This window comes from Oryx dammah, unplaced genomic scaffold (genome assembly GCF_014754425.2).
Source record: "Oryx dammah isolate SB20612 unplaced genomic scaffold, SCBI_Odam_1.1 HiC_scaffold_27, whole genome shotgun sequence".
NCBI classification, from domain to species: domain Eukaryota; kingdom Metazoa; phylum Chordata; class Mammalia; order Artiodactyla; family Bovidae; genus Oryx; species Oryx dammah.
This window is the reverse complement of record NW_024070211.1, coordinates 155,404-180,860: the sequence shown is the minus strand read 5'-3', so window position 1 is coordinate 180,860 and position 25,457 is coordinate 155,404. Positions and strand designations below refer to the sequence as shown.

Here is a 25,457-nt window from a genome sequence, read left to right as displayed (position 1 = left end):
GGACTCCAGGGATGTGGAGCCTCTGCCTGGAGACGGGTTGGGGGTGCGGACACAAGCCCCTCCCACCTTTACCCAGGCTGCTGTCCTGTTCCTCCTCCAGACCCAGCTGCCTTAGGAGCCTTAGGGTCCATGGAGCCTGTTAAACTCTTAGCAGCCCCTGAATCTGTCCTTTTACAAACGAGGAACCTGAGGGTGCCCTGAGCCCTTTGTCTCCAGAGGGTTAGCTCTGAACATCTGGCTTCTTGGGCTCCAGAGCCCAGGGCCCCTGCACCCAGGTCCTGGGCTGGGTTTTCCTGAGACGTGAGCATACCTGCAGGGCTTGCTGGCCTGAACTGGGAGGTGGGCTGGAGAGCGCTCCCGAGGCCTGGGAGCCCTTGGCGACTTGGTGCTCTCAGAGCCCAGTGTGCCCTCTGTTCCCTGTCCCCTTTTCTCTTCGTTCCGCTCCCCGTCCTGTCCCCCAGCCCCAGTCCCCTGCCTCCCTGCTTCGTTAGGAGCCAGCCTGTCTCCTTCGGAGGGATGGGGAGACCAGGGAGGTGATGCCTTTGAGTAAAGAGCTCTCAAGCGTTGTGGACACAGGGTTGATATATTTGCGATGGAATTTCAGACTGAGAAGAAGGTTTTCCTGGGGCTGGGGTGAGGGCCGGGGCCCCTGGATGAGCCCAGCTTAGCCCAGGCCTCGGTGAAGGCTTCAGGGCCCGCGGAGGGGCTCCGGGCCCCTGCCCTGTACCAGCTGGGTCCCTGGAAGCGGCTCAGGGAGAAGCCACCCGTTAGGGTGGGGCCGACGGGGCTGGGCGCCTGTTCCTGGTGATCGGCTCTAGGGAATTTCCCCCGGGAGGGAGGGGGCTCCTTCCTGTGTGAAGGCTTCTTTTCTTCTCCAATGAGCCCTGTGATATTTCTAAAAGCAGGTCTTGGGCTGAAAGGGGAGCAAGCTCTGGCAGGGGTCGTGGGGGGGTCCCTCCGTGCCAGGTTAACCCTTCAGCACCTGGGAGCCATGAGCCCCCTCCCTCAGGAGTGTAGACTGCAACTCCCCCCCACCACCGCCCTGTCTAGCGAAGGGGGGCGTCCTCTCACCTTTGTCCTCCTACTTCCCCGGGCTGGAGCCAGGAACCCCCAGATTCCTTCCTGTGCAGCCAGAACATTCCATTTGCCAGTGGGCCTAGTGAATTTCCCAAGCCTGTGCCTCGGGCATGTCTGAGCAGATCCCTGCCCCTGCCCACCCCCCAGCTGCCCTCCCCTGCCCCCTCAGCCTCGGCCGTGCCATCCCCAGCCGGGCTGTGGGCCTTTCCTGGAGGGCCTGGCGGGTCAGCAGCGGTCAGCTGGCAGAGCTCTGCTCCCAGTCCCGGGGGAGTGGGGTGGTCTGCCCTCAGCAAAGGGTTTCTCAGAGTCTGCCCAGGCTCCTCTCCCCATCCTCTGCATCTGTCTAAATCAGCTCCATCTCCACCTGCCTGGGATTCCACCCTGAGAGGCATTCAGGTCCAGGCCTTGAAGAATGCTGCTTCTTGGGGCCATGCTCCTCAGGTTTCAGAGTCCAGAAGAAGTGAGCACTAGGCCCCTCCCCGCCCCCCACCTCAGGGCTTTTCCTCCAAATCTGGGGACCTTACAGAAGGTCCCTGCTTGTTCTCCAGGCCTTGGATCCTCCGGGGAGGGTCGCTTTTATTGGCAGCTGCCTGGACATTACTTGGAAATGGGGCAGGAGGCTGCACCAGGGGTCTTGACTGCAGTCGATGAGGCTGGCAAAGCTAGGGGTGGGCAGTGGGAGGTGCCTGAGGGCACGGCTGGATGTGGGGAAGCCCCTGGCAATGTGTCCTTCCTGCGAATTCCGATGCCTCTCTGGGGACAGTGAGGTCCTGGCAGCTGTTTGCTCTGGGCCTGGACGCTCCCTTTAAGGGTTTCCGTCTCAGTCCCTGGACACCTCTGGCAGGTCAGTGGCTAGGGTGTCAGGGACTGGAGGCAGCGGGAACGGCTCTCCAGGGCCCGGCCTCGCCGGCTATGTGTGCCTGTGGGTCCCTCCCGGAGGCCCCATGGGTTCAGGGCTTTGTCCTGCCTGCTCTGTGGCTTTGGTGGGAAGATCTGTTTCGGGACACCCTCCCAGCAACCCCACTCCCCTTCCTGGAGACGGTCCCACCTGTTAACGCTCCCTCCTCTTGGAGGGCCGGGAGACACCCGTGTACACTCGTGTGCTGCCTCTGGATGGCCTTTGTGGGGCTGAGGGTGTCTCGTGCTATGTGTCGGGGGTGGGGGTGTGGCTGCAGCAGATAAGGGTGCCCCCAAGACCTGCGTGCGTGTGAACTGCTGCAGAAGGGCCTCTTCAGGAAGCAGGCAGAGAGGCGTGGTGTCACTCAGGGCTGGCTGCTGTCCCCTGCTGGGCTGAGCTCTGCCCTCTTTGCCCAGCTGGGGCTGCGAGCGGGCGGCGTGGCTGGAGGGAGAGGCCTAGTCCTCACCCGTCCTGCGCTGTGACTGTGACGAGGTCCCCTCCTTCCCCGGGGGGCCGTGCCTCCCTATTTCTGGAGAGATGGGTCTTCTTGGCCGTGCTGACCCTGAGTGGTGGGGCCTCTCTCTGGGGGCTGGGGAAGCCTTTAAGGCCACTTGGGATTCCTGAGGGGCCCCTGCCTTTTCCACCTGGCCTGCTCCCTGAAGATACCTCCAAGCTGACCCAGTTTCCCCTCTTTGATCTCTTACAGTTGTCCTGTTGGATTTTGCTGCGGCTAAAGGGGAGCTCGGCTGGCTCACACACCCGTATGGCAAAGGGGTAAGCTGTCTGGGGTGGGTGGGGGCCTGGGGACGGGGAAGCTGAGAGCCGGGGAGGATGGGGCCTGGCCCAGAGCCGATGGCTCAGCCAGGGTTTAAATCCAGGTTTCTCACCAATTAGGCAGGCTGGGGCGAGAGGGCAGGGAAGGGCCCCGAGAGGCAGGGAGAGCCGGGAGAGAGCTGGGAGACAGCCGGAGCCTCGCAGAGCAGGGCCCCAAGATGCCCCAGAAGGCCGGCACCCAGAGGAACCCCCGCTGGTTCCCTCCATTCCCCTCTTGGGAAGGAAAGGGTTCGAGGCTCCCCGTCTCTGAGGTCCCGGCTCAGGAGATGAGGGATGAGCTAGAGACACGGAACGGTGTTCCCGAGTCCCCGCGGCCCCGGAAGCCGGGTCAAGCTCCTTCCGACCAGGCCCCTCTCCGTGCTTCTCCAGCTGTTGCTTCCCTTTCCTGCTTGAGGCTGTTTGCTTTGTCTCTTTCCCACCAAGTTCACCCCTCCCCTGCCCACTGGTCCCCTGCCCTCCCCTCCCTTCCCCTCCTCTCCTCTCTCCTCCCCCTGCCCTCCCATCCCCTTCCCCTCCCCTCCCCTCCCCCCTCCTCTCCCTTCGCCCTGCCTTGCTGTGTCCTCGATGCGTGGGCAAGACTCCAGGGCCCTCTCCCCAGCTTTGCGTGTGCTGCTGTGTGGCCTTGGGGAGTATACTGATGCTCTGGGCCTTGGTTTCGCCCGTATTGAATTTGTTCTGGAGCCTGAGCTGTCTCCAGGGGGTACTCAAGACCGTTTCTATTGCTGGACAGACCTGTGAGTGAGTTGGGCACCAGCCCCCGGTCACCTTAGCTACGTAGGCCTGGAGTTTAATGTCAGCAGGTTCCAGGATCCTGGAATGTCATCCAGCCAAGTCATGACACAGAGTGGGAAACTGAGGCCCAAGGGCATCTGAGGCCAAGGTCGCACAGTGCAGCCCAAGCCTTTCTCCTTGGCCCCTTCTACTTTTTTCATACCTGTGTTCATTCATTCAACAAATACTTTCCCGAGTACCTACTGCATTTGAGGTAGGCCCTGGGGATGCAGAAATGCCCTAAGGAGCTCAGACTCTGCTGTGGCAGCAAGATGTAGTTGTCCCCACGTGGCTGCTAAGACGGCAGAGACCATGGGAGTCCGAGGGAAGCACTCGCCCCCGCCGTGGCCCAAGCTGGGGAGCCTTCCTGGAGGAGGCTGAGCAGCCATCTGAGCAGTGATGCGGAATCAGCTGCTGCTGCTGACCCGCCCCCTCCCCTGCCACTCGTGTGAGTCTGCACAGGGTGTGATGGTGATGGCGATGGTGCCAGGTGCCTTGTGTGCCCGCCGCCCACGCCAGGCCGTTCGCTCAGCATTGGGCAGCTGTTCTGCGTTCATCTTCGCAGCGAGTTTGTGGAGTGGCTCTGGCCCCCATGGCAGGATGGCAGCTTTGAGGCTCAGAGAGCTAAAGCCATCTGCCTGAGGTCACATGGAATCCCAGCCTCCGCCCTCTGCTCACTGTCTAATACAGGGGTTTAGCACCCTGGCACTGGGGTCAGGGGTGACACCAAGGGGTCAGATCCAGTTCAGCCACTGGTAACGTGCGAGGGAGACTTGGAGCCCCTTCCTGGACCCTAGAGTGAGGCTGGCAGGAACCGGAGAGCCTAGCGCCCGGCCCGCCTCCTGGCGGGTGCCTCTGGGCCCCGCCTCCCTGCCCACACTCGCCTTTCGGCCCCACGCAGTGGGACCTCCTGCAGAACATCATGAACGACGCGCCCATCTACATGTACTCTGTGTGCAACGTGGTGGCCGGCGACCAGGACAACTGGCTCCGCACCAACTGGGTCTACCGCGGGGAGGCCGAGCGCATCTTCATCGAGCTCAAGTTCACCGTGCGGGACTGCAACAGCTTCCCCGGGGGTGCCAGCTCCTGCAAGGAGACCTTCAACCTCTACTATGCCGAGTCGGACGTGGACTACGGCACCCACTTCCAGAAGCGCCAGTTCACCAAGATCGACACCATCGCGCCCGACGAGATCACGGGCAGCAGCGACTTCGAGGCGCGCAACGTGAAGCTGAACGTGGAGGAGCGCTCCGTGGGGCCGCTCACACGCAAGGGTTTCTACCTGGCCTTCCAGGACGTGGGCGCCTGCGTGGCGCTGCTCTCGGTGCGTGTCTACTACAAGCAGTGCCCCGAGCTGCTCAAGGGCCTGGCCCGCTTCCCCGAGACCATCGCCGGCTCCGACGCGCCCGCCCTGGCCACGGTCGCGGGCACCTGCGTGGAGCACGCTGTGGTGCCCCCCGGGGGCGAGGAGCCCCGCATGCACTGCGCCGTGGATGGCGAGTGGCTGGTGCCCATTGGCCAGTGCCTGTGCCAGGCGGGCTACGAGAAGGTGGAGGACGCCTGCCAGGGTGAGTGACGGCGCTGCGGCGGAGGCCGTGTTCCCGGGCTCTAGTCTCTGCTCTTGCAGGCGGGGACCTTGGTGAGGCTGTCCTTGCTCTGACACGCGGCGGTGGTTCTGTTAGTGGGAATCTCAGAGGCTTCCTAGTCCATGAGAACGAGTCCACTGAGGAAAGGACAGGGTGGAGAATGAGAGTGAAGACTCTCAGACAGGAATGGGAGTGAGAGTGTTAGTCGCTCAGTTGTGTCTGACTCTTGCGGCCCCGTGGACTGTAGCCCACCAGGCTCCTGGGTCCATGGGATTCTCCAGGCAAGGATGCTGGAGTGGGTTGTCCTTTCCTCCTCTGGGGATCTTCCCAACCCAGGGATCGAGCCCAGGTCTCTCGCATCACAGGCGGACCCTTTACTGTTTGCGCCACCGGGGAAGCCCCCAGACAGGAATCCTGGAGTTCACGTCTAGCGGTGTGCCTTTCAGCCAGTTCTTCACCCTCTCTGCCTCTGGGTTTCCTCGTCTGTACGATGGACGGGAACACAGTGCCCATCTCGTAGGGTTGTTATGACAGTCAGGTGACTTAATGCTCGTGAAATGCTGAGGTCAGTGTCTGACACAGAAGTGTTTTTAAGTGTGATTGTTTTTGGTTCATCCCAGAAGTTTACCTTGAGTATCTATTATGAAATAGTGCAGTGGGCACGGTGCCTTCAGTCCCAGGAGCCGGTTCCTTCTCTGTTGACTCACTGTGTGACCCTGGGCAAGTCACTGAATCTGGGGCTCAGGCCCCTCTTTGGTTCTTGAAGGTGAGTGAAGTGGACCCAGGATTTGCATCCCCTGGCCGCACGTGACAGTCCCCTGAGAAGCTGTTTGAAAAAGGCCTGCTTGGGAGGGGTGCTCAGGACTGCCTCCGCTGCCTGCCCCACCCCGGGCCATGGGCCCAGATCTGCCCACTGGGGCTTCTGCTGACGACGAGGGGGCCGGCATCATCAGACTCTCTGGGGACAGGGCCCGAGCTCTCATCGAGAGGCCATGGCTTGGCACAGCCAGGCCTGTGATAGCGGAGCGCGCTGAAGTGACGTGGATTCTTTCAGTGGTGACTTTTTCTGGAAATGGCTGTGGGGCAGGGCCTTTGTGGAATGTGGGCCGACCTTTGGCAGGCTCTGGGAGCTTCTTTGCTGAGATATGCGGGGTGTTGAGAAATCGGGGGTTCGGGGCCTGCACTTACATACACCAACCAGTGACCTTTGGTGAGTGTCTCTTCACCTCTGGCCTCAGGCTTCCTGATTGAAAGATGAGAAGTTCCACTGTTCTAGCAGATTGTATTGTTACCTAGCAACCGTGTATTCTGCGAGGTTTCAGGTACTGGAGGACTCTGAAGCCCTTTCTCATGGGCTGCACTTGCCTCTTAGAGCCAAACCTCAGAACCTTGCTTAACATGGTCTGCAGCCCCGAATGAGAAGTCTGCTGAGAGCCTCTCTGCCTGTGGCTCAGTCTCTGCCCTGGCCCTCCCACCGCCCTCTGGCCTCCCAGCTGCCCTCTGCTCCTCAGCTGGCCCTGCCTGTGGTGACCTCAGGTGCATGCCCCCGGGTTTCAGACAGTGACCGCCGGGGGGGTTGGGGGGAGGCCGCCCTGGGTGAGCAGACTCCTCCCCATGACATCCTCACACAGGAATGCAGGCGGGGGGGTGGGGGCCGCTGAAAACTTTCCACAGGCTGGAGATTCAGGCCCGGCCCGCGATCAGTGGACAGTTGAAGTGGGGGGTGTCTCTGCATGAAGGGGGGTTGGGCTTCCCTCCCTGGGAGCGGGGGGTCTGGCCTCTCAGGCTTTGTTTGTGAAGAGCTGAGCTGCCCCAGGAGGGAGGCCTGGTTTCCAGGACCGGAATCTTTGACTTTGCTCCAGGGACCCTCTGCCCCACCAGCCACCTGTTGCCCTGGTTTTTCCCCCTTGGAGTCCCTCTCCCTAAATTCCCTTCCGTGTGGCTTGGGAGCCCTCTGTGTGGTTGGGAACTCCCAACCTGGTGACTCTGAGCCTGCAGACCTTCCCCAGCCCGCCAGGACCCTGATGGCGGGGGAGACCCAGTTACAGAGCTCGGTGCTGCCCCGGGCAGGCGCTCCATCTATCTGCTCCTGCAGGTCGGTTCTGCCGCTCTGAGAGGCAGGGACTGCTGCCCGTCCCATCTCACAGACAGGGAACTGAGGCTCAGAGAGGTGAAGAAACCTGCCTGGCATCACACGGCTGAGACTAGTCGCCCCAGGACTGGATCTAGCCGAGGCAGCGGCATCCAGGCCGGAGGATGGCTCAGGAGGCGGGGCAGGAAGTGACCGGTTCCTCTGGAATCCCTGAGTCAGCGCCCGGCCCGGATGGACGCTCAGGGCAGCAGGGTGGCAGGTCCTGGCACAGGCGGTGAGGGGGTTGGGGGCGGGGGCTCTTCCTGAGCACGTTATGGAGGAAACAGGGAGCTGTCGGGCTTGTCCCCTGCCTGCCCTCCACAGAGCCGTGGGCCGAGAGGGCCCCGCTGGGGCTTGACTGGTGACAAGCCAGGCCCGGAGTGGGGCTGGGCAGCCCCAGGTTACCAGCACCCAGCCCAGGTGGTCGCCAGCTCCTTCCTAGGGTCCCCTCCCCAGGAAGCTCAGGAGAGAGCTACACAGGCAGCGGAAGGGAGCCGCCGCCCAGGTGCTGTGCGGACAGGTGGGCACGCGGCCCCCTCTGCCAAGCTATGTCAGGAATGAGCCCGCTCCCCTCCGGCGCCCCCGCCCCCAGCCCTGCCTTGGGGGCGCTGGAGCCGCTCAGGCTGACCGCCGTGTCCCTCAGGGCAGCTCTGTCTCCCCGTTTGTCTCGGCTTCCTGTCCTGGCACAGCAGCTGGCGGCTCTGCCTGGGGACTGCGGGCCAGGTGAGCAGGTGGCCAGCAGCTTGGGCCAGAGGCTCGGTCCAGCAGCTGGGGCGGGGGCTTGGGGGTCAGGAGGTCCCCCCTTGGGGGCTTCTGCTCCCTGGAGGGGCCCAGCCCCTCCCCGCTCCGGTCTCTGTCCCCAGTGCATGGACACCTCACCCCATGCCGAGCATTTCCCAAGCGAAGTTTCCTCTGTCTTCACAAACAACCCAGAGAGCCCGAGGGAGACAGGCCCTGGGAGAGGAAGTGAGGGAAGGAGCTGGGGCCTGGCATGGGGAGGGCAGTGCACTGTCTTCAAATGCCCCTGGCATGTAGCTTTCTACCCGCAAGCTGTGTGACCTTGCTGGATCCCTTCTGGGCTTCATTCTCCCCACCTATAAAATGGGTGGGTTGGAGCCTTAGCACCTGGAGCCTACCTCCTGCGACTTTCTGCTGTGGTTCCTCCTGAGAACCTGCCTTGCTCTGGCAATCTGCAGACGGGGTGACCTCTGCATGGCTGGCACCTGAGTGGCCCAGACCTGGCCCAGGGTCCATAGCTGAAGAGGAGGCACCCCATAGGCAGGCGGTGGCTCTGGGTGAGGGGCAGGGTGTCCCTAAGCACAGCAGGGGCCGATGCCCAGGCCGAGCAGGTGGTGGTCTGTGATCTCTGGGGAGTGCCCCTGGCATTACTTCCATGGTTTCTTCTGGCCTGAATGGGGGTTGGAGCCGTGGCAGCACCCCCCCCCCAGCCCCCGCCCAGCTCTCAGCTCACACCTAGCGAGCTAGTGCAAAACCTCCGTGGGGGGCCCTCCCTTCCTCCTGCACTGAGGTGAGCAGGTTCCCAGAACGGAAGGAAGGAGGCAGGGAAAGCAAACAGCAGATGAAAGGCTGGTCCCGGGGAGGCGGAGTCTGGCTTATCGCAGCCTGGTGGAGGAATGTGCCCACAGAATGGTCCCCGGGGTGTGTGGGAATGCTGGGCTGGGGCTGTCAGTGCCCCGCGTTTGCAGGGTCGCCGACTGCTGCCCGTCAGGTGCAGGGTAAAGTCCAGGCTTTGTGCCTCTGGGCTGGAGTGGCCAGCTGGCCCGGGCTGGGGCAGGTGACTGACCACAGGTGGAGCGGCACCGCCAGCCGGGGGAGGGGGCTGGGCCTGGAGGAGGGGCTCTGCCCCTGGATCTGCGTCATGCCAGAGGGCGTGTGTCCCTGAGTCATCCCACGCTGCTACCTGAGGGGCGGGCATCGGGAACTGGAAAAACCAGGGTACACCCCTGGGCGCAGCCACCCTGCCCCCGTTCCCCTGCTCAGAGAGGCCTGGGCCTGCCAGGCGACAGGGCCGGGGAAGTTCTCCACGGGTGTGCCAGAGCCGGGATCTGGAGCTGGGCAGGTGGCATCTCAGGCACCATCCCCCAGGTCTCCTGGGCACTGAGACGTTCGTTTCTGTGGCCCTGGAGCCTGTTTGTGATGGGCACGCAGGCTCCGTCTTTACTCACATTCATTCACCCGTCCAGTTGGCAGATGTTAGCTGAGCGTCTGCTGTGTGCCAGGCCCTCTGTCGGGCCAGGGGACACAGAGAAAGTGGATTCCACTCCTGCGCCCCACCAGCTGCCTGTCTCACAGAAGACCCAAAATCGTTTCAGAAGGAGTCCGAAAGCCAGGGCTGTGAATTCCCCTGGAACAGAAGCGGTGTTTGCTTTTCTTGCCACGGGTTCCCAGCAGCTAGCATTATGCCAGACACGTAGGAAGTGCTCCGTTTCTGTTTGGTAAACACAAGATTGAGTAAGAGATGCCCTGATGGTCAGAAGGGGCCAGAGATTGGAGAGTCTGGAGGGCTGTGTAGAGGAGCTCAAGCTGGGTATTGAAGGATGCATAGGAGTTTGCTGACGGGTGAAGGAACAGTGGGTATTTTGTGAGTGTGAGTTATGTTTCAGAATGTGTGACCACCCAGTGTGTGACCCCTGCCCCCATTCGTCTGCCTAGAATGTCAGGAAATGCAACCCTGCAAGATCAGGAAGAGCTGGGGGCCTACCAGTGGCAGACACGTGGACTCCGGGGCCGCTGAGCATGGGCCCACTCTGCCGGGCCCAGGGAAGGCCGGTGGAGCTCTGCGGCTGGAGGAGGGGGCCGCCCATTCCCGTCAGGCCAGCACACGCCTGCTGGGGCTGCCTCGCCGCTCTTCCCTGGCACATGCCCAGCGGAAATCTCTCCAAATTCCCTCTTTCCTGCCGGCAGCAGGCGGGCCACCCCCAGCTCAGACACCAAAGAACGGAGCCCGCCTCTGCTCCCGCTTCCTCCTCTGGCCTGGGGCTGGGGGGCTGGGGGCTGGGGGCTGGGGAGCAGCCACTGGGGGCCGAGGGGCCCTGTGGGGTTTACAGGTGCCGAAAGCCTTGTGGGGGTTGGGTCCCTCCCCAGCCTGCGCGCTTCAGCTGGGGGGTGTGATTATGTTCTTGGGGGCCCCTGAGCACCCTGCCTCTGCGGGGCCTGGACCACCTGCAGCCAGTACTTACCCAGGGTGTAAGCCCCTCTGGCAGACAAGTCAGGGCATTCGGGGGAATTGAGATCCCAGGATAAACAGGGCCCAGCTTTCTGAAGTCTCAGTTTAACTTGTAGGTTTGGGGGAGGAGAGAGCTATTTTTGTACTGTAACAGATAAGTAATGCGAAAGAATGCAAAATACACAGGGGTTCCTTAAACGCAACTGGAGACTTGAAAGGCCTTTGGGCCTTAACGTAGGAGGTCATGCTGTTGGGCCCTACCAGCCCCTCCCAAGCGGCCTGGGTGATGCCGCTGTTTTCTCCGCAAGGACACAGAAGTGCCCCGTGTTAGGAGGCGTCACCAACTCCCCTCCCCCAGCTGCTCTGAAATCAGTCTTGGGGTTTTCTGGCTGTTGAAGCGGTCGGGCCTCCTCTCTTCTCTCTTTGGGGTTGTTTAAGAACTTTGATTTCTCTTTGCTCCAAACTGACACGTTTGTGGGGAAAGGAGGGGGCTTTGAGGTCTGGCATCCGGGGTTTTGGTTTTGGTTTCATGACTTAGGAGCTTGTTGACCTTGACCAAGGTGTTTTACCTCTCTGAGCAGCAGTTTCCTCACCTCCAAAGTGGAAAGCACCATAACAGCGCCGAGTATGATAACAGACTTCTTGTGCCGACTAAATGAATGTCAAGTGCTTGCTCCAGAAATTGCACAGAGCAGCTGCCTAATCAGTGGTCGCTGCGTGTGACGGGCTCCAGGCTACACTGTCCTGGACAAGCCCCCGCCCCTGCGGTGTGTGCCCGAGCTCTCTCGGGGCCTGTGTTGACATTCTGCCGTGGCAGGACGGGCAGGGGGTGGGGGAGAAGCTTCCAGGACAGTCCCCTCGGGCTTCGGCGAGCAAAGTCGTTCGCAGGAGTCACCACTGAAGGCTTTAGAACTGGGTGTCCTCTAATTCCTTTCCCCTGACTCTCCACCTCTGCTCGCACAGGGAGCTAGACAAGCAGGGAGGCTGTCCCCAGCTTCTTTCAGCAGCATAGATCTGACCGTACCATTATCCTCGCCATCGAGCCTTCAGCGGCTCTCACTGCCCCTAGGATAAAGTCCCAGTTCCTTGATCTGACATTAAGGGCCTTTCTCAGCTTGTCCCTTGAGGCGGCCCAGACGTGCTCCCTGCTACTCTGCAGGGCTGTGCCCACAAAGCCACGCATACTTCCCGTCAGTCCTCCTCTTTCTCACCGCTAACTCCACCTCCCAGCGTTTCTGCCCTGTTGAACTCCTACTCAGCTCCTAAGCCCCGGCTGAAATACCGCATATTTGACTGCACCAGCCTCTGGCCAGGGTTGCTTCTACCCCTGTAGGCCTTTGCCCACCCCTTTCTGGTGGACACCGTCCTGTGTGTCTCCTCCGTGAGGTCAGGGGCTTTGTCTCAGGGCTTCCCTGCTGGTTCAGGTGGTAAAGAATATGCCTGTGATACAGGAAGCCTGCGTTATCCTGGGTAATCCCTGGGTCTGGAAGGTCCCCTGGGGAAGGGAATGGCTACCCACTGCAGTGTTCGTACCTGGAGAATCCCATGGACAGAGGAGACTGGTGGGCCATAGTCCATGGGGTCGCAGAGAGTCGGACGCGACTGAGCGACTAACACTTTCACACGTTCATGTGCGTAGGGCTGGACGTAGAGTCAAGGACCAGTGTTCGATGAGCATGTCACTGAAGCTAGAGGTGTCTTACTCCGTGTCTTCCCACCAAACAAGCTGAGGGTGGGGGACAGTAATTGCAGGCTTGGGGAAGAGGACCCTGGGGGCCCCCACCGCATTCTGGCTGCTCCAGCAGCTGCCCAGCCCCGGGAGAGCCCTGCTCAGGGTCTGCCTGTGGGGCCAGGAAGGGGCTTGGGGCTGGGGCAGGACAGGGCAGGTTTCTGAGGCCCTCCCTGGCCTGGCCAGGACCGTACCTGCCACCAGGGAAGGAAGAGCTGCTTCCGGGCAGCCCTTGTGAGCCGAGGAAGTGACTCGGTCCCTGAAAGCAGATCCAGAGAAAATGCTGGGGGTCTGGCCTTTCCTGCTTCTTGGGGCCAGCCCCAGGACAGGGAGGCGGTCCAGCCTCAGAGTGGCGGGAGACCCCACAGAGCTGGCACACTGATGCTCCTGGCTGGTCTGCTGGGAGGCCGGGCTGGGGTGGTGATCAGTCAACAAACCCACATGGGGAAGAAGGCAGTCACTGCGCAGGCAGCTCACGGTCCAGGTGGGACTTGCAGGCTGGCCTGCATAGACTCAAGGAGGCAAAGCAGACAGGCAGCTTCCCGGGGAGCTGGAAGCTGAGATGTGGGCCTTGAACGCCCAGCACAGGGGTGGGGCGTTTCTTGCAAGAGCTTGTTGGGGTGGGTTTGCAAAGGTTTCGAGCAGGCTGGCCAGGCACTTCCTGGGCCCCCTGCCTGAACTAGGAGCTTACCACACATTTTGTCATCACTCTCGCCAATGACTGGACTGGCCTATAGAGGCTCAGTGACTTGCCTGGGGACCCAGGGCGAGGGAGAGGAAGAATCCCTGGGGCTGGGAGCAGGCTGAGCTGACTCTGTCCCCGTGCCCCCAGCCTGCTCGCCGGGGTTCTTCAAGCCCGAGGCATCCGAGAGCCCGTGTCTGGAGTGCCCCGCACACACCCTGCCGTCCTCCGAGGGCGCCACCACCTGCGAGTGTGAGGACGGCTACTTCCGGGCCCCGCAGGACCCGCTGTCCCTGCCCTGCACGCGTGAGTCTCCCGGGGGCCGGGGCGGGCTGGCTCGGGGGGGCGGCTGATGCTGATCTGTCCGTGCCCCGCCCCGCCCCGTGCAGGTCCCCCGTCCGCCCCGCACTACCTCACGGCCGTGGGCATGGGCGCCAAGGTGGAGCTGCGCTGGACGCCCCCCCAGGACAGCGGGGGCCGCGAGGACCTCACCTACAGCATCTCCTGTGAGCAGTGCTGGCCCGAGTCGGGCGAGTGCGGGCCCTGCGAGGCCAGCGTGCGCTACTCGGAGCCGCCGCTGGGGCTGACCCGCACCAGCGTGACCGTCAGCGACCTGGAGCCCCACATGAACTACACCTTCACCGTGGAGGCCCGCAACGGCGTCTCGGGCCTGGTGAGCACCCGCAGCTTCCGCACCGCCAGCGTCAGCATCAACCAGACCGGTGAGGGCCCCGGGGTGGGGCCGTGCCCGTGTGAGCCGCCCAGGTGGGGGCACTTCCCTAGGAGGGTCACCCAGAACTCCGCCGGGCTCAGAGGGAGGCAGCACAGAGTGGTCAAAGGTGCGGTCCCTGGAGCCTCTTCTGAGCTCTGTGACTGTGGGCAAGTTACTCAATCTCTCTGAGCCTCAGTTTTCTCACTTGTCAAGTGTCAGTCGCTCAGTCGTGTCTAACTGTGACCCCAGGGATTGTAGCCCGCCAGGCTCCTCTGTCCATGGGATTCTCCAGGCAAGAATCCTGGAGCGGGTTGCCATTCCTTTCTCCAGGGGATCCTCCCAACCCAGGGATCAAACCCCTGTCTCCTACATTGCAGGCAGGTTCTTTACTATCTGAGCCACCAGGGAAGCTCCTGTAAAATGGGGGTGATTTAAGGGCTGTTGAGAGAATTTAAGAAATCCTCATACGTAGCCTGGTCCGTGGAGAGGTCACTGCTCCCCTCTTAGCATTCAGCGCTCATAAACACTCATGGGGCCCCTCACGTGCCAGCCTGTGTTGGGGCCCCAGCCTGGGGCTTTGTGTTCTGGGCTGGAAGTTGAGAACCCCAGGTCAGGCTGTGGATGGGACTGTGTCTGGGTGCTCCCTCAGGACCCCCCTGCCCCTGGGTGGCTTCTCACACCCCTTCCCGCCACCACTGTCCCGCCCAGAGCCCCCCAAGGTGAAGCTGGAGAGCCGCAGCACCACCTCACTGAGCGTCTCCTGGATCATCCCTCCGCTGCAGCAGAGCCGCGTGTGGAAGTATGAGGTCACCTACCGCAAGAAGGTAACACGCACAGGGCCGAGGCTGGGCTCAGGGATGCTCCCTGCACAACGCAGCCGTCTGGAGAAGCTCTGCTCTACAGATGCGGAAATGGGGGTCTGGGGTCTTCCTGGGAGTTGCGTCTCCCAGGCCCGCCAGCAGGGGTTTGTGGGAGAGAAGATGCAGTGTTCTGGAATCCCTGGAAGAGGTGGGAGTGCAGGAGAGCCCAGTCCTGGAGGTCAGGCAGACCTGGGCTTGAGCCCTGGGTCCTGCCCTTGCTGGCTGTGACCTGCAGCGAGTCGCTTCGCTTCACTGAGCCTCAGTTGCATCCTCTGTAAGAAGGGCACCGACCCCACTAACACAGCGACTAGCCCTGCTAAGCTGGAGTAGCTTTCCGGCAGGCTGAGCTGACAGCCCTCCCCCGTCCTCACGGTCTGCCCCTCCACCCGCTGAACACCCGCAGGGCGACTCCAACAGCTACAACGTGCGGCGCACGGAAGGCTTCTCGGTGACGCTGGATGACCTGGCCCCAGATACTGTCTACCTGGTCCAGGTGCAGGCGCTGACACAGGAGGGCCAGGGTGCGGGCAGCAAGGTGCACGAGTTCCAGACGCTGCGTGAGTTGGGGCCCGGCGTGCAGGCCGGACCAGCGTCCCGACACTGCGGGGACATCCTGGCCAGAGGGAGTGGATCAAATTAGAAGTGCCCCCTTCCTGGTCGGCTGGGGCCTCAGACGGCCCTGTGTGGGTCAGCCCCAAGCCTCGGAAGGGGGCAGGATGGAGGGCAGGGGCAACCAGGGCTGTGCTCTGAGAAGAGAAGGATGTAGGCTCTGGCCTTGACAGGACCCGTTCAAATCCTGCAGTGTGGAGAGAGTCCCCCACACCTGCTCTGTTCCCTGGGGAGGGCCTCTCGTTTGCCGTCTGTGAAATGGGGATAAGTATTCTCATGGACCCTCAGTAGCAGGGGCCCCCAGCAAGGGTCTAAGGCTCTAAGTACCAGGGGGTCACCATGGTTTGGAGCGTGGGGGCTCCTTTGTCACGCTCTGGTCTCCCCCCGACAGCCATGGGAGGGTCTGGCAGCATGGCTGTGGTTGGCGGTGTGGCTGCTGGTGTGGTCTTGCTCCTGGTGCTGGCAGGAACCGGCTTCTTCATCCACCGCAGGTTCGTGGGAACTCCTGGCCGGGCTCCCCAAGGACTGAGGCGGGACACGGGGATGCAAACCTTGGTTTCCTGAGGGACCATGAGGTTGATAGGAATCTAGTCCCTGTCTCCCGGGGGGTGTGTGTGAAGATGCAGGACTTGTGAAGGGCTCCGCACAGGGGCTGGGGGGCCCCGGGCAGAGAGGTCATCAGGATGGCATGTCGATGCTTCCTCGGGACACAAGGGCAGGAAGCTCCGGGCGCTCTAATGCAGTAAGCCTGCGTTACAGCCACTTAAAGGCCATTAGAGGGTGTAGGTGCCAAGGAGGGAGCCGGCTTGCTCATCTCCTCTGCCCGAGGATACCAGGCCCCCACTCAGGGCCAGGGTAGGCTCGGGAGGCTCTGACACAGGGGTCACTGAGCTCCCTATGTGTCTGGTCTCCCACGGGACCTCACAGGAGGAAGAGCCTGCGGACACGCCAGTCCTCGGAGGACGTTTACTTCTCCAAGTCAGGTGAGCTGTGGCCCTAGCTGCCCGCCTGCCATCCTTATGCCCTTTGTCTGTGATGGAGCCAGGCCTCCCCAGGGGTCCCTGGCCCATCGCCTCCTCCTCCCCCTGCTCTAGGGGCCCCTCCCCTCCCCAAGCTGTCTGTGACCCTGCCTCTCCTTTACCTCCCAGAACAACTGAAACCCCTGAAGACCTATGTGGACCCCCACACCTACGAGGACCCCAACCAGGCTGTGCTCAAGTTCACCACGGAGATCCATCCATCCTGCGTCACGCGGCAGAAGGTGATCGGCGCCGGTGAGATTGTGCGCCGCGGAGGGGCCTGGGGTAGGTTGGGAGCGCCCGATGCCCGGGCTGACGGGGTGCTTCTCCCACCTCACCTGCCTGCAGGAGAGTTTGGGGAGGTGTACAAGGGCACTCTGAAGGCGTCGGGGAAGAAGGAGATACCTGTGGCCATCAAGACGCTGAAAGCCGGCTACACGGAGAAGCAGCGAGCGGACTTTCTCAGCGAGGCCACCATCATGGGCCAGTTCAGCCACCACAACATTATCCGCCTGGAGGGCGTAGTCTCCAAGTGTGAGTCCTGGCTCCGGACTGGGGTGGGCGACCCCCCCGTACGGGACGGGAGGGGCGCCGGCTGGGGCCCCCGGCAGGGCCTCTGCTGAGAGCTGCGCCCCTGCCCTGACACCTGTGTGCACCTCCACAGACAAACCCCTGATGATTATCACCGAATACATGGAGAACGGGGCCCTGGACAAGTTCCTGCGGGTGAGGATGTGGGCCCGAGTGGGCTGGGATCCTGGCTGGCGGCTGGGGGCCCCTGGTGGGCGTGGCCTGTCTGGGGTATGCGGTGGGCGTGGCCTGGCCCGGGTCGCAGTGGGCGTGGCCTCGCTGGGCCCCCACACGGGGTCCTGGCGGGCGTGGCCTGTCTGGGGTACGCGGTGGGCGTGGCCCAGACGCGTCACACTGGGCGTGGCCTCGCTGTCCCGCCCCCCCGGTCCTGGTGGGCGTGGTCGGCTGGCGGCTGAGGCCCCGTGCCCCCGCAGGAGAAGGACGGCGAGTTCAGCGTGCTGCAGCTGGTGGGCATGCTGCGAGGCGTCGCGGCCGGCATGAAGTACCTGGCCAACATGAGCTACGTCCACCGCGACCTGGCCGCCCGCAACATCCTCGTCAACAGCAACCTGGTCTGCAAGGTGTCTGATTTCGGCCTGTCCCGCGTGCTGGAGGACGACCCCGAGGCTACCTACACCACCAGCGTGAGTGCCGGCGGCTCTCGCCGGGACGGGGAGCCTCGGGCTGGCGCTGCCTCTTCCCTCTCACACCTGGGGCCTGGGTCTCCAGGGAGCGTGGCCCTGACTGGGATTGTCCCGGGCTGCCGAGGGGACAGTCGTGACTGGCCTGGTCCCTGCAGGGTGGCAAGATCCCAATCCGCTGGACGGCTCCGGAGGCCATTTCCTACCGGAAGTTCACCTCGGCCAGCGATGTGTGGAGCTACGGCATCGTCATGTGGGAGGTGATGACGTATGGGGAGCGGCCCTACTGGGAGCTGTCGAACCATGAGGTAGGCCCCCTTGCCCTGCCCAGCCCGGTCTGGACCTGGGCTTAACCTTTTACTCATTCCCGAACCCCAGGGGTTGGGCAGGGAGGAGTCTGGGGTCCTTCATTGGTTCAGTGAATGTCTGTTGAGGGCCTACTGTGTGTCAGGCTGAGTGCTAGGCTCAGACCCAGTCCCTGCTGACACTCAGCGAAAGACCAAAGAAAGAAGCAGTGGGGTGGGGGAAGCGTGTGTGCCTGCACGTGTGTGTATGTGTGTGTGTCTGTGTGTACAAGTACCCGGCGCCTCATGCAACCAGGAGGCCTGGAAGGCTTCCCAGAGGAGGTGGCGTCTCAGCTGAGACTGAGGCATAGTAAGGCAGCAGCCAGGTGAAGACACAGAGGGGAAGAGTGTGCAGGCTCAAGCGGGCATTGTGTAGGCACCCAGAAACTGCCAAGAGTCTGGCTACAGGGCCCACGGCATGCTGTTGGCCCGGTTCCCTGCGAGGAGGCATGGCCAGGGGCCCGTCCTCTGGAGACAGCCTCTTAGCACTGAACGTGGTGTGTCAGGCTCAAGAAAGGAGGCCCATCCCCTCTGTTTGAGGCTCCCCTTCCTTCTGCCAACCACTGTGTGGGAGTCTGGGGGCCGTGAAGGCGCCCTGAGCACCCTGCCTGCCCGCAGGTGATGAAGGCCATCAACGACGGCTTCCGGCTGCCCACGCCCATGGACTGCCCCTCTGCCATCTACCAGCTGATGATGCAGTGCTGGCAGCAGGAGCGCTCCCGTCGCCCCAAGTTCGCCGATATCGTCAGCATCCTGGACAAGCTCATCCGTGCCCCCGACTCCCTCAAGACCCTGGCTGACTTTGACCCCCGGTGAGTTCTGTACTTCCGGTCCCGGGCGGCCCCCCAGGCGTCCTCCTGAGCCGCTTCAGTGTGGCAGGCAGCGAAGGGTGGGGGGCGAGGGCTCAGAAGTGACACATGGGCGTTACTTAGCCCGGACCAGGGTGGCTCAGGCGATGTTAACGGAAGCAGTCAGCATGTGCGGTAAACAGGCCGGCCCGGCGCTTGGCATGTTTTAACTCATTTAGACAGCTGAGGAGATGGTCCTGTAATTATCCCCCTTTTGTAGATGAGGAAACAGACACAGGCAATCAAGTGTCTTACATGCTGGCAAGTGGTCAGGCTGGGACCATGGCTCTGAAAACCCGGCTCTCTTACATTTGGTTCTTTTGTGGAAACTGCTGGTGCTGCTGGCAGTGGAAGCAGGAGGCGGCAGGAGCCTGGGACGTGGGGTGCTCCCGACCTGCCAGGGCGCTGTCTCCTGGAGCGCTTCCTGACCTGGCGTCCCCATCACCCAGATGAGGAAGCCATGGCGGGGCGGCAGGGGGCTCACCCACAGCCCGGTGTCTGCCGTTGCAGGGTGTCCATCCGGCTGCCCAGCACCAGCGGCTCCGAGGGTGCGCCGTTCCGCTCGGTGCCCGAGTGGCTGGAGTCCCTCAGAATGCAGCAGTACACGGAGCTCTTCCTGGCGGCTGGCTACACCTCCATCGAGGAGGTGGTGCAGATGGGCAGCGAGTGAGTGCGCGCCAACCCACCCCGCCGCGGCCCGCGGCCCCCGGGCACGCGCCCGCCCACGCGTCCGCCCACGCGTCCCTCTCCCCGCCCCGCCGCCCACCAGGGCCCGGCTGCCTCTGGGCCTCCCACCCGCCCACGCGTCTCTCTACCCGCCCTGCTCGCCCCCTCCTCTCTTTCTCTCTCCTTCTCTCTCGGGGAGAGTGGCTTTGCAGGAAGGGCAGAACCAGGCCAGCAGCCAGCAGTCCTGGGCACTTACCCGCGGCTCCGGTGAGAAAACAATAGTAATTGTAGTCGTAACAGTGGCATCTGTTGAAGGCTGACCATGTGCCAGCTCTGCTTGAGCACACTTGGTTTTGGTTTTACAAACGCTTTATTGCTATAACTTAGATATTATGGAGGGCACATATCCTCACTGTGCAGATCAAAGTTGGGTTTTTTGGCTTCGCCCTGTGGGATCTTAGTTGCCTGACCGGTGACTGAGCCTGTTCCCTCTGTGTTGGAAGCATGAAGTCTTAACCACTGGGCCACCAGTGGAGGCCCATGTGCTTGAGCACTTTGACTCAGCCTTGCGTGATAACTCGGCAGGGGGTCCCTGTCAGTAGCCCCACTGGGCAGGTGAGAAACAGTACCGCCCAGGGTTCCACGGCCGTTAGGGGTACTCCAGCCCCGGGGCAGTCAGGCTCAAGAAGTCAGAAACCATGGAGATCCTTAATGGAGAAGTGGAGGCTCAGAGAGCTTACTGCAGGTCACACAGTTTGTAGCTGAGAAAAGAAAGGCTTTGTTTCACAGCCATCACCTGGCTGAATTCCCTGTTTGACTCGTGAATAGAGGCTATTATTACTGCCCCTCCCCCACTTAACAAGTAGGGAAACTGAGGCTGAGAGGTGATGCAGGTGGCCCGAGGTCACACAGCCAGTGAGGCGCACCGTTCTTCTCCAGGACGCCGAGCAGACTGAGCAGAGACCTTGCAGTTTCTTGGCTGACGTGAGGAGAGGGCACTGCCCACCCACCCCTGGCACCGCTCCCCGTATGGGTGCCTCGCAGCCCTTCGGTCCAGCGTGGGAAGTGGTGCCAGCCCCTTTGGCCTGCCCCGGCTTCCGCCCTGCGGGAGCTGTCTCCTCCCAGCTGCAGCATCAGGGACCCTTCCCGACACCGCCTTGGCGCAGACACCTCTTCCCATCCCGGGAGGAAGAGGACGCTGTCCTCTTGGCCTTTTGTGCTTCTAAAGATAGTGGTAGTTCCCAGCTGTGTCAGGTCCAAGGTCGTGGAGGAAAGGAGCCTTGGGGTGAGAGGTTTTGGGAATTGCATGGGAAAGGCTGACCCAGGCCCCCTGCAGTTCTGGGTCACAGTTCTGGGGCCAGGGCCTCTGTCTGAACATTCTCCAAGGCCTCTAAAAACTGCTCAGCTGGACTTCTGACCTGCTGGTCAAAGCCTGTCAGAGCAAGCCCTGGCCTGTCCCAGGGGACAACCCGGATGAGAGTCAGGCAGAGACAGCTGACGGGAGGGAGGCATGGAAAAGTAGAGAAAAGAGACAGATGTCTTTCTTTTTTTACATAGACGTTTAGTTGGTGTACAGTGCTGGGCCCATCTGTGCGGCACAGCACAGTGACTCAGTCATGTACACGTACACACTCTTTCCTACTCCTTCCCCTTGTGGTTTTGAGCACAGTGGGTGTTGAGTGCAGCTTTCTGTGCTGCACATGAGGCCCTTGTGAGACGGGCCTCTCGCATTGCCAGCCACTTGCAGGGCCCAGGCCTCGGGCTGCGTTCGAGTCCCACACTGGCCGCCTCCTAGCAGGCGGTTTTTGTCAGCTTAGGTTCCGTCTTCGACCCTTGGGTTCCATTTCCCTGTTTGGGCACAATGCTCATGATCCACCTGGTACACAGTAGGGGCTTAATCCATGTCAACGCTCCCCTTTTCCTCCATTCTCTTGCTTTCCACCCCCGCCCGTGGGCAAATACCAGGGTGCCTCGGCCACTTCCTGTAACCTGGGAGCCTGGAGCTGCTGCTTGGCCCTCCCCGGGGGCCCTGAGGAGGGTAGAGCCTCTCTGCCGGGTGAGCAGAGCTGAGGTCAGGGAGACATGCTTCCAGGAGACTCAGCTCCTGGAAGCTTCCTGAAATAGCCCCGGGGGCTCCTCGGCCAGTTCATTCCCATGAGCGGGGGCAGGGCTATCTTGGACCGATGTGGGTGAGTGTGTGTTGAGATCTGAGCAGGCCTGGATAAAGGCAGGAAGTCCTTGCACGCCTCCCGGCCTCCTCTCAGCCTCACTGGTGCTCCAGCCCAGGGCCTGTGTGACTCACGCCGCTGCCTCCGTCTTTATCTCCAATTAGACGAGGGGAAGGGGGACCTCAGAGTACTTTTTAACCCCGGGGGCTGTGTCCACACATGCTGTGGGTCCCAGTGGGAGGCTCTGCGCTGCTCTCAGAAGTCAGCCCTCCTGGGATGGCATGTGGACTTGGGCTCCACTGTCTCACCCCTGCCCTGAGTCCACATCCGTCACCGTCCCAAGGGGCAGGCTGCTCAGTCCCCTGGGGTCCCACTGCGTGCACCGTCAGTTGTGTCCAACTCTTTGCGACCCCAGGGACTGTAGCCCACCAGGCTCCTCCGTCCATGGGATTCTCCAGGCAAGAATACTGGAGCCGGTGGTCATTTCCTTCTCCAGGGGATCTTCCCGACCCAGGGATTGAATCCGGGCCTCCTGCTTGGCAGGCAGGCTCTACCACCGAGCCCCCTGGGAAGCCCCGTGGCTGTCCCAGTGGCTGTCTTTTCTCAGCTGGAGCATTCACTGTGCTCTTTTGGAGTCGCTTGAGATTCTAGCTAGGCTAGTGAGTGGTTCTGAATGATTTTCGAGGAGCTAATGGAAGTCAGAAGTGTTGCACCCCAGAAAAATACCCAGTCCAACAAAGGGCCTCTGCAGTGTCCGGGGCTGTGGCCCACCGCATCCTGGGGGCCGGGGGGCACTGGCTGACGGGTCTCTGGTCTCCACGTGCCTCAGCACAGCTTGACGCTGATGGGACGTTTGCTGGGAGGATGAAAGGCCAGGCCACTTTCCCTCTGCCCTACTGTCCCCTGGCTCCAGTGGCTAGTGCGCAGCGGGCGCTCGCTGGTGAGGTTGTGGCCTCTGAACTCCCTCGGCGGGGAGGGGGCTGGCATTGCCAGGGCTCAGGAAAATGGTGGCCTCGGTCGTGTGCATCCCCACGCCTGTGCTGGCGGTCGATCCAGGGGTGCCTGCCCAAGGATCCCCCGAGGCAGCATTTGAGGCTGGGGTGGGAACAAAGCCGCATGGTCTGCCACAGGCTGCAGGCGCCGGCTGCTTCGTGGGGGCAGCGATGCTGCTTTTCCCGCGCCTGCGCTGTGCCAGTCAGCAGGGGCACTGCTGCGGTGGGCGAGGGAGTTCTCCCAGGTGTCTGACTTCGGGCCTTCCTGCTGCAGTCCCGGGGCTGCCTCCCACACCTCCGCCCTTCCGAGCTCAGCACTTCTTCAGGGGCTCCCAGAGCCTGTGGGAAAGTCGTGTCTCCGGAGTTGCTTGCACCATATAATTAGCTCCCTTTACAGCCAAGAGAGGGCCCATAAAAACCTGGGTGTTTTCATGGGTTGGGGCTGATGGGTGAGGATGGCGAAGGGGGAAACTCCCTGCGTGAGCAGTAAAGGTCTGCTCCAGGGTTCCTGGGAGTGTAAGTGGTTTACGAGAGATGGAGGGTCATGGGGGGAGGCGGGGGAGGCCCCTGGGCCTCTGGGCACATCTTTCTACCATGCTGATGCCACCAGTTTCCAGGATCTCCCACCCTCCAGTTAGGCACAGTTGCCTCCTTTTACAGGTGAGAAAATCGGGGTTCCTAAAGGGAAAGCCCCTGCCTCAGGGGAAGCTGGTCACCAGAAGCTCCTCCTGTTAGAGACCCACAGAATGTTAACCTCTGATGGCCCCTCAGGGGGCTTCCCAGGTGGCGCTCGTGGTAGAAACCCCGCCTGCCAGTGCGGGAGATGCAAGAGAAGCAGCTTTGACCCCTGGGTCAGGAGGAGCCCCTGGAGGGGGGCGCGGCAGCCGCCTCCAGCGTTCTCGCCTGGAGAATCCCAGGGACAGAGGAGTCTGGAGGGCTGTAGTCCACGAGGTCGCAAAGAGTCGGACACGACTGAAATGATTTAGCACCTAGCACCCACGGCCCCTCAGTAAGGATTTCCTGAGTCCTTCCATTATGAGAGTTTGGAGGGAGTGGGGGTGAAACAAGGCGGTGGCTGTGAAGAGACCTGGGGCAGAGAGCCTTCAGCGTCCCCCGAGGGTCCCTGGCACCCGCAGATGGCACCCGTGCTGCCTGGGGAGGAGCCTCAGCTGGGCCTTTAGGACAGATCCAGCTGGGGGGACGGCCTTCCTTCACAGCTGGCTTATTGGGCTCCTCCACCGCTCAGCTGTGTCCCTCTGGGCAAGTCAGTTCACCTTGCTGAGCCTCAGTTTTCTAATCTGCAAAATGGGGTCAAAACCAGCATCTACTACACGGATTTTGTGCCGATTTGATAAAAAAAAAAAAAAAAAGCCTCTTGCACTCAGAGCTCTGTCGTTCTGAACTTGTTGGTGTCATCGGGCTTGCAGGCCCTGGGCCCTCCTTCTGAAGCCCCGCCCCAGGTGCCACGCCCCCTCTCCCCGCACCGCCCCCTCTCCCCCACCCCCTCCCCACGCGACCCCCTCCCCTCGCCGACCCCCTCTCCCCTGCGCCTCCCCACAAGCCCCCGTCTCCCCATGCCCCCCCCGCACCCCCCTCCCCACACGTCCCCCTCTCCTGACGTCGCGCCGCACCCCCCCACCCCCGCCCCGCCCCGTCTTCCCGCGCCCCCCTCCCCAGAGCAGCCCCTCACCGTCTCCCCCTCTGTCTCGCTGGCACAGCGACATCAAGAGGATTGGGGTGCGGCTGCCTGGCCACCAGAAGCGCATCGCCTACAGCCTGCTGGGCCTGAAGGACCAGGTGAACACGGTGGGGGTCCCCATCTGAGCCCCGACGGCCCTCGAGAACCATCTGCTGAGCATACTTGAAGAAACGGACTGGCTTCCTTCCGCACTGGGCCACCAGGGACCGTATTTATTTCCAGTTTTTCTTTGTTGACACCATCCTGAGGCCTCTGCTGTGGGGAGGTCTTCGACGATACCTTGGCCTAAGCTGAGGAGACGCTCAGGGATCCTGGGCGGGACCGCCTCTTCACTGACAGAGGACCGACCAGGCCTCCACTCATGCGGCGGCTCCGTCACGATCCCAGCATCCCCGCCAAGGCTGCGGACCCACACGCGGGCCATCGCCACGGTGACCATCGCCTCGCTGAGCATCTCCATGCGGACCATCGCCACGGTGACCATCGTCACGCTGACCATCACCTCGCTGAGCATCTCCATGCGGACCATCGCCACGGTGACCATCGCCTCGCTGAGCATCTCCATGCGGACCATCGCCACGGTGACCATCGTCACGCTGACCATCACCTCGCTGAGCATCTCCACGGTGACCATTGCCACGGTGACCATCCCTCGCTGACTCCTGCCTTCCACAGGAGGAGCAGGGATCTCTTGCCGAGATGAGGAGGAGCCACACTCAGCGGGCAAGACCCACTGCGGTCCTCAGCCCCCAGCCCCGTCCTCAGCCCCCATGGGCCAAACTCTTGCTCCCCCGGGGCCCCCGCAGGATGCTTGGTTGTGTGGAGATTTTTTAAAATATATATATATTTTGTACCTTGTGGAGAGGATGTGTGTACAGTGGGGGGCCTGGCTGGGGCTCAGGGCAGACAGCGCCTGCATCGGACATTCCCAGACCCGCTCAGACACCATTTACTACTCTGTCAGTGTTAATGATTTTGTTCTGTTGGGTTTTTTTTTTTTTTGGAACCTTAATTTATTATTTTTTTATATTTATTGTTAGAAAACGACTTATTTCTGCTCTGGAATAAAGTTGCAGATTGTTCAAACTGAGTTTGGTTTTCAGCCTTCAGAGGAACAGTGGAGTTGAGAGACTGCATCTGAGGTAGGGGTGGGCATGTCCCTAGGGTCCGGTGGTGAAGAGTCCTCACCTCCGATGCGGGCTGTGGGTTGGATCCCTGGTCCGGAAACTAAGATCCCACATGCCATGTGGTCGAAAACTGTTTTGCAGATAAAAAAATAAAGTTGGGTCTTTAAAAAAATGAAGTGGGGTGGGGAGGCCTCACCCCGACCCTGGAAAGTAAACAGAGCTTCGTATGCAATGCACACGCCATGTAGCCCTGGGAGTGCGGTGGGCGGGAGGTGGGCAGGGGACCAGGAGTCAGGCCTCCCAT

General features: G+C 61.9%; 1 protein-coding gene across 2 annotated transcripts in view; it reads left to right on the top strand.

Annotated features, from left to right (window-relative positions):
* The window catches only part of EPHA2 (EPH receptor A2), a 26,967-nt gene extending 1,851 nt beyond the window's left edge, over positions 1-25,116 (top strand). The window contains exons 2-17 of one of the 2 annotated variants that reach the window (XM_040229376.1): positions 2,682-2,749; positions 4,482-5,151; positions 13,049-13,204; positions 13,288-13,620; positions 14,319-14,434; positions 14,874-15,027; positions 15,471-15,570; positions 16,007-16,062; positions 16,228-16,353; positions 16,447-16,632; positions 16,763-16,824; positions 17,103-17,312; positions 17,468-17,617; positions 18,272-18,465; positions 19,012-19,167; positions 24,046-25,116. In XM_040229376.1, the coding sequence (XP_040085310.1) occupies positions 2,682-2,749; positions 4,482-5,151; positions 13,049-13,204; positions 13,288-13,620; positions 14,319-14,434; positions 14,874-15,027; positions 15,471-15,570; positions 16,007-16,062; positions 16,228-16,353; positions 16,447-16,632; positions 16,763-16,824; positions 17,103-17,312; positions 17,468-17,617; positions 18,272-18,465; positions 19,012-19,167; positions 24,046-24,151 (2,843 nt within the window). In that variant the 3' untranslated portion in view covers positions 24,152-25,116. Of the gene's footprint in view, positions 1-2,681; positions 2,750-4,481; positions 5,152-13,048; positions 13,205-13,287; positions 13,621-14,318; positions 14,435-14,873; positions 15,028-15,470; positions 15,571-16,006; positions 16,063-16,227; positions 16,354-16,446; positions 16,633-16,762; positions 16,825-17,102; positions 17,313-17,467; positions 17,618-18,271; positions 18,466-18,721; positions 18,975-19,011; positions 19,168-24,045 lie in introns of those variants that run through there. The other variant, XM_040229377.1, reaches the window with a different exon arrangement.
* The last annotated feature ends 341 nt before the right edge of the window (positions 25,117-25,457 follow it).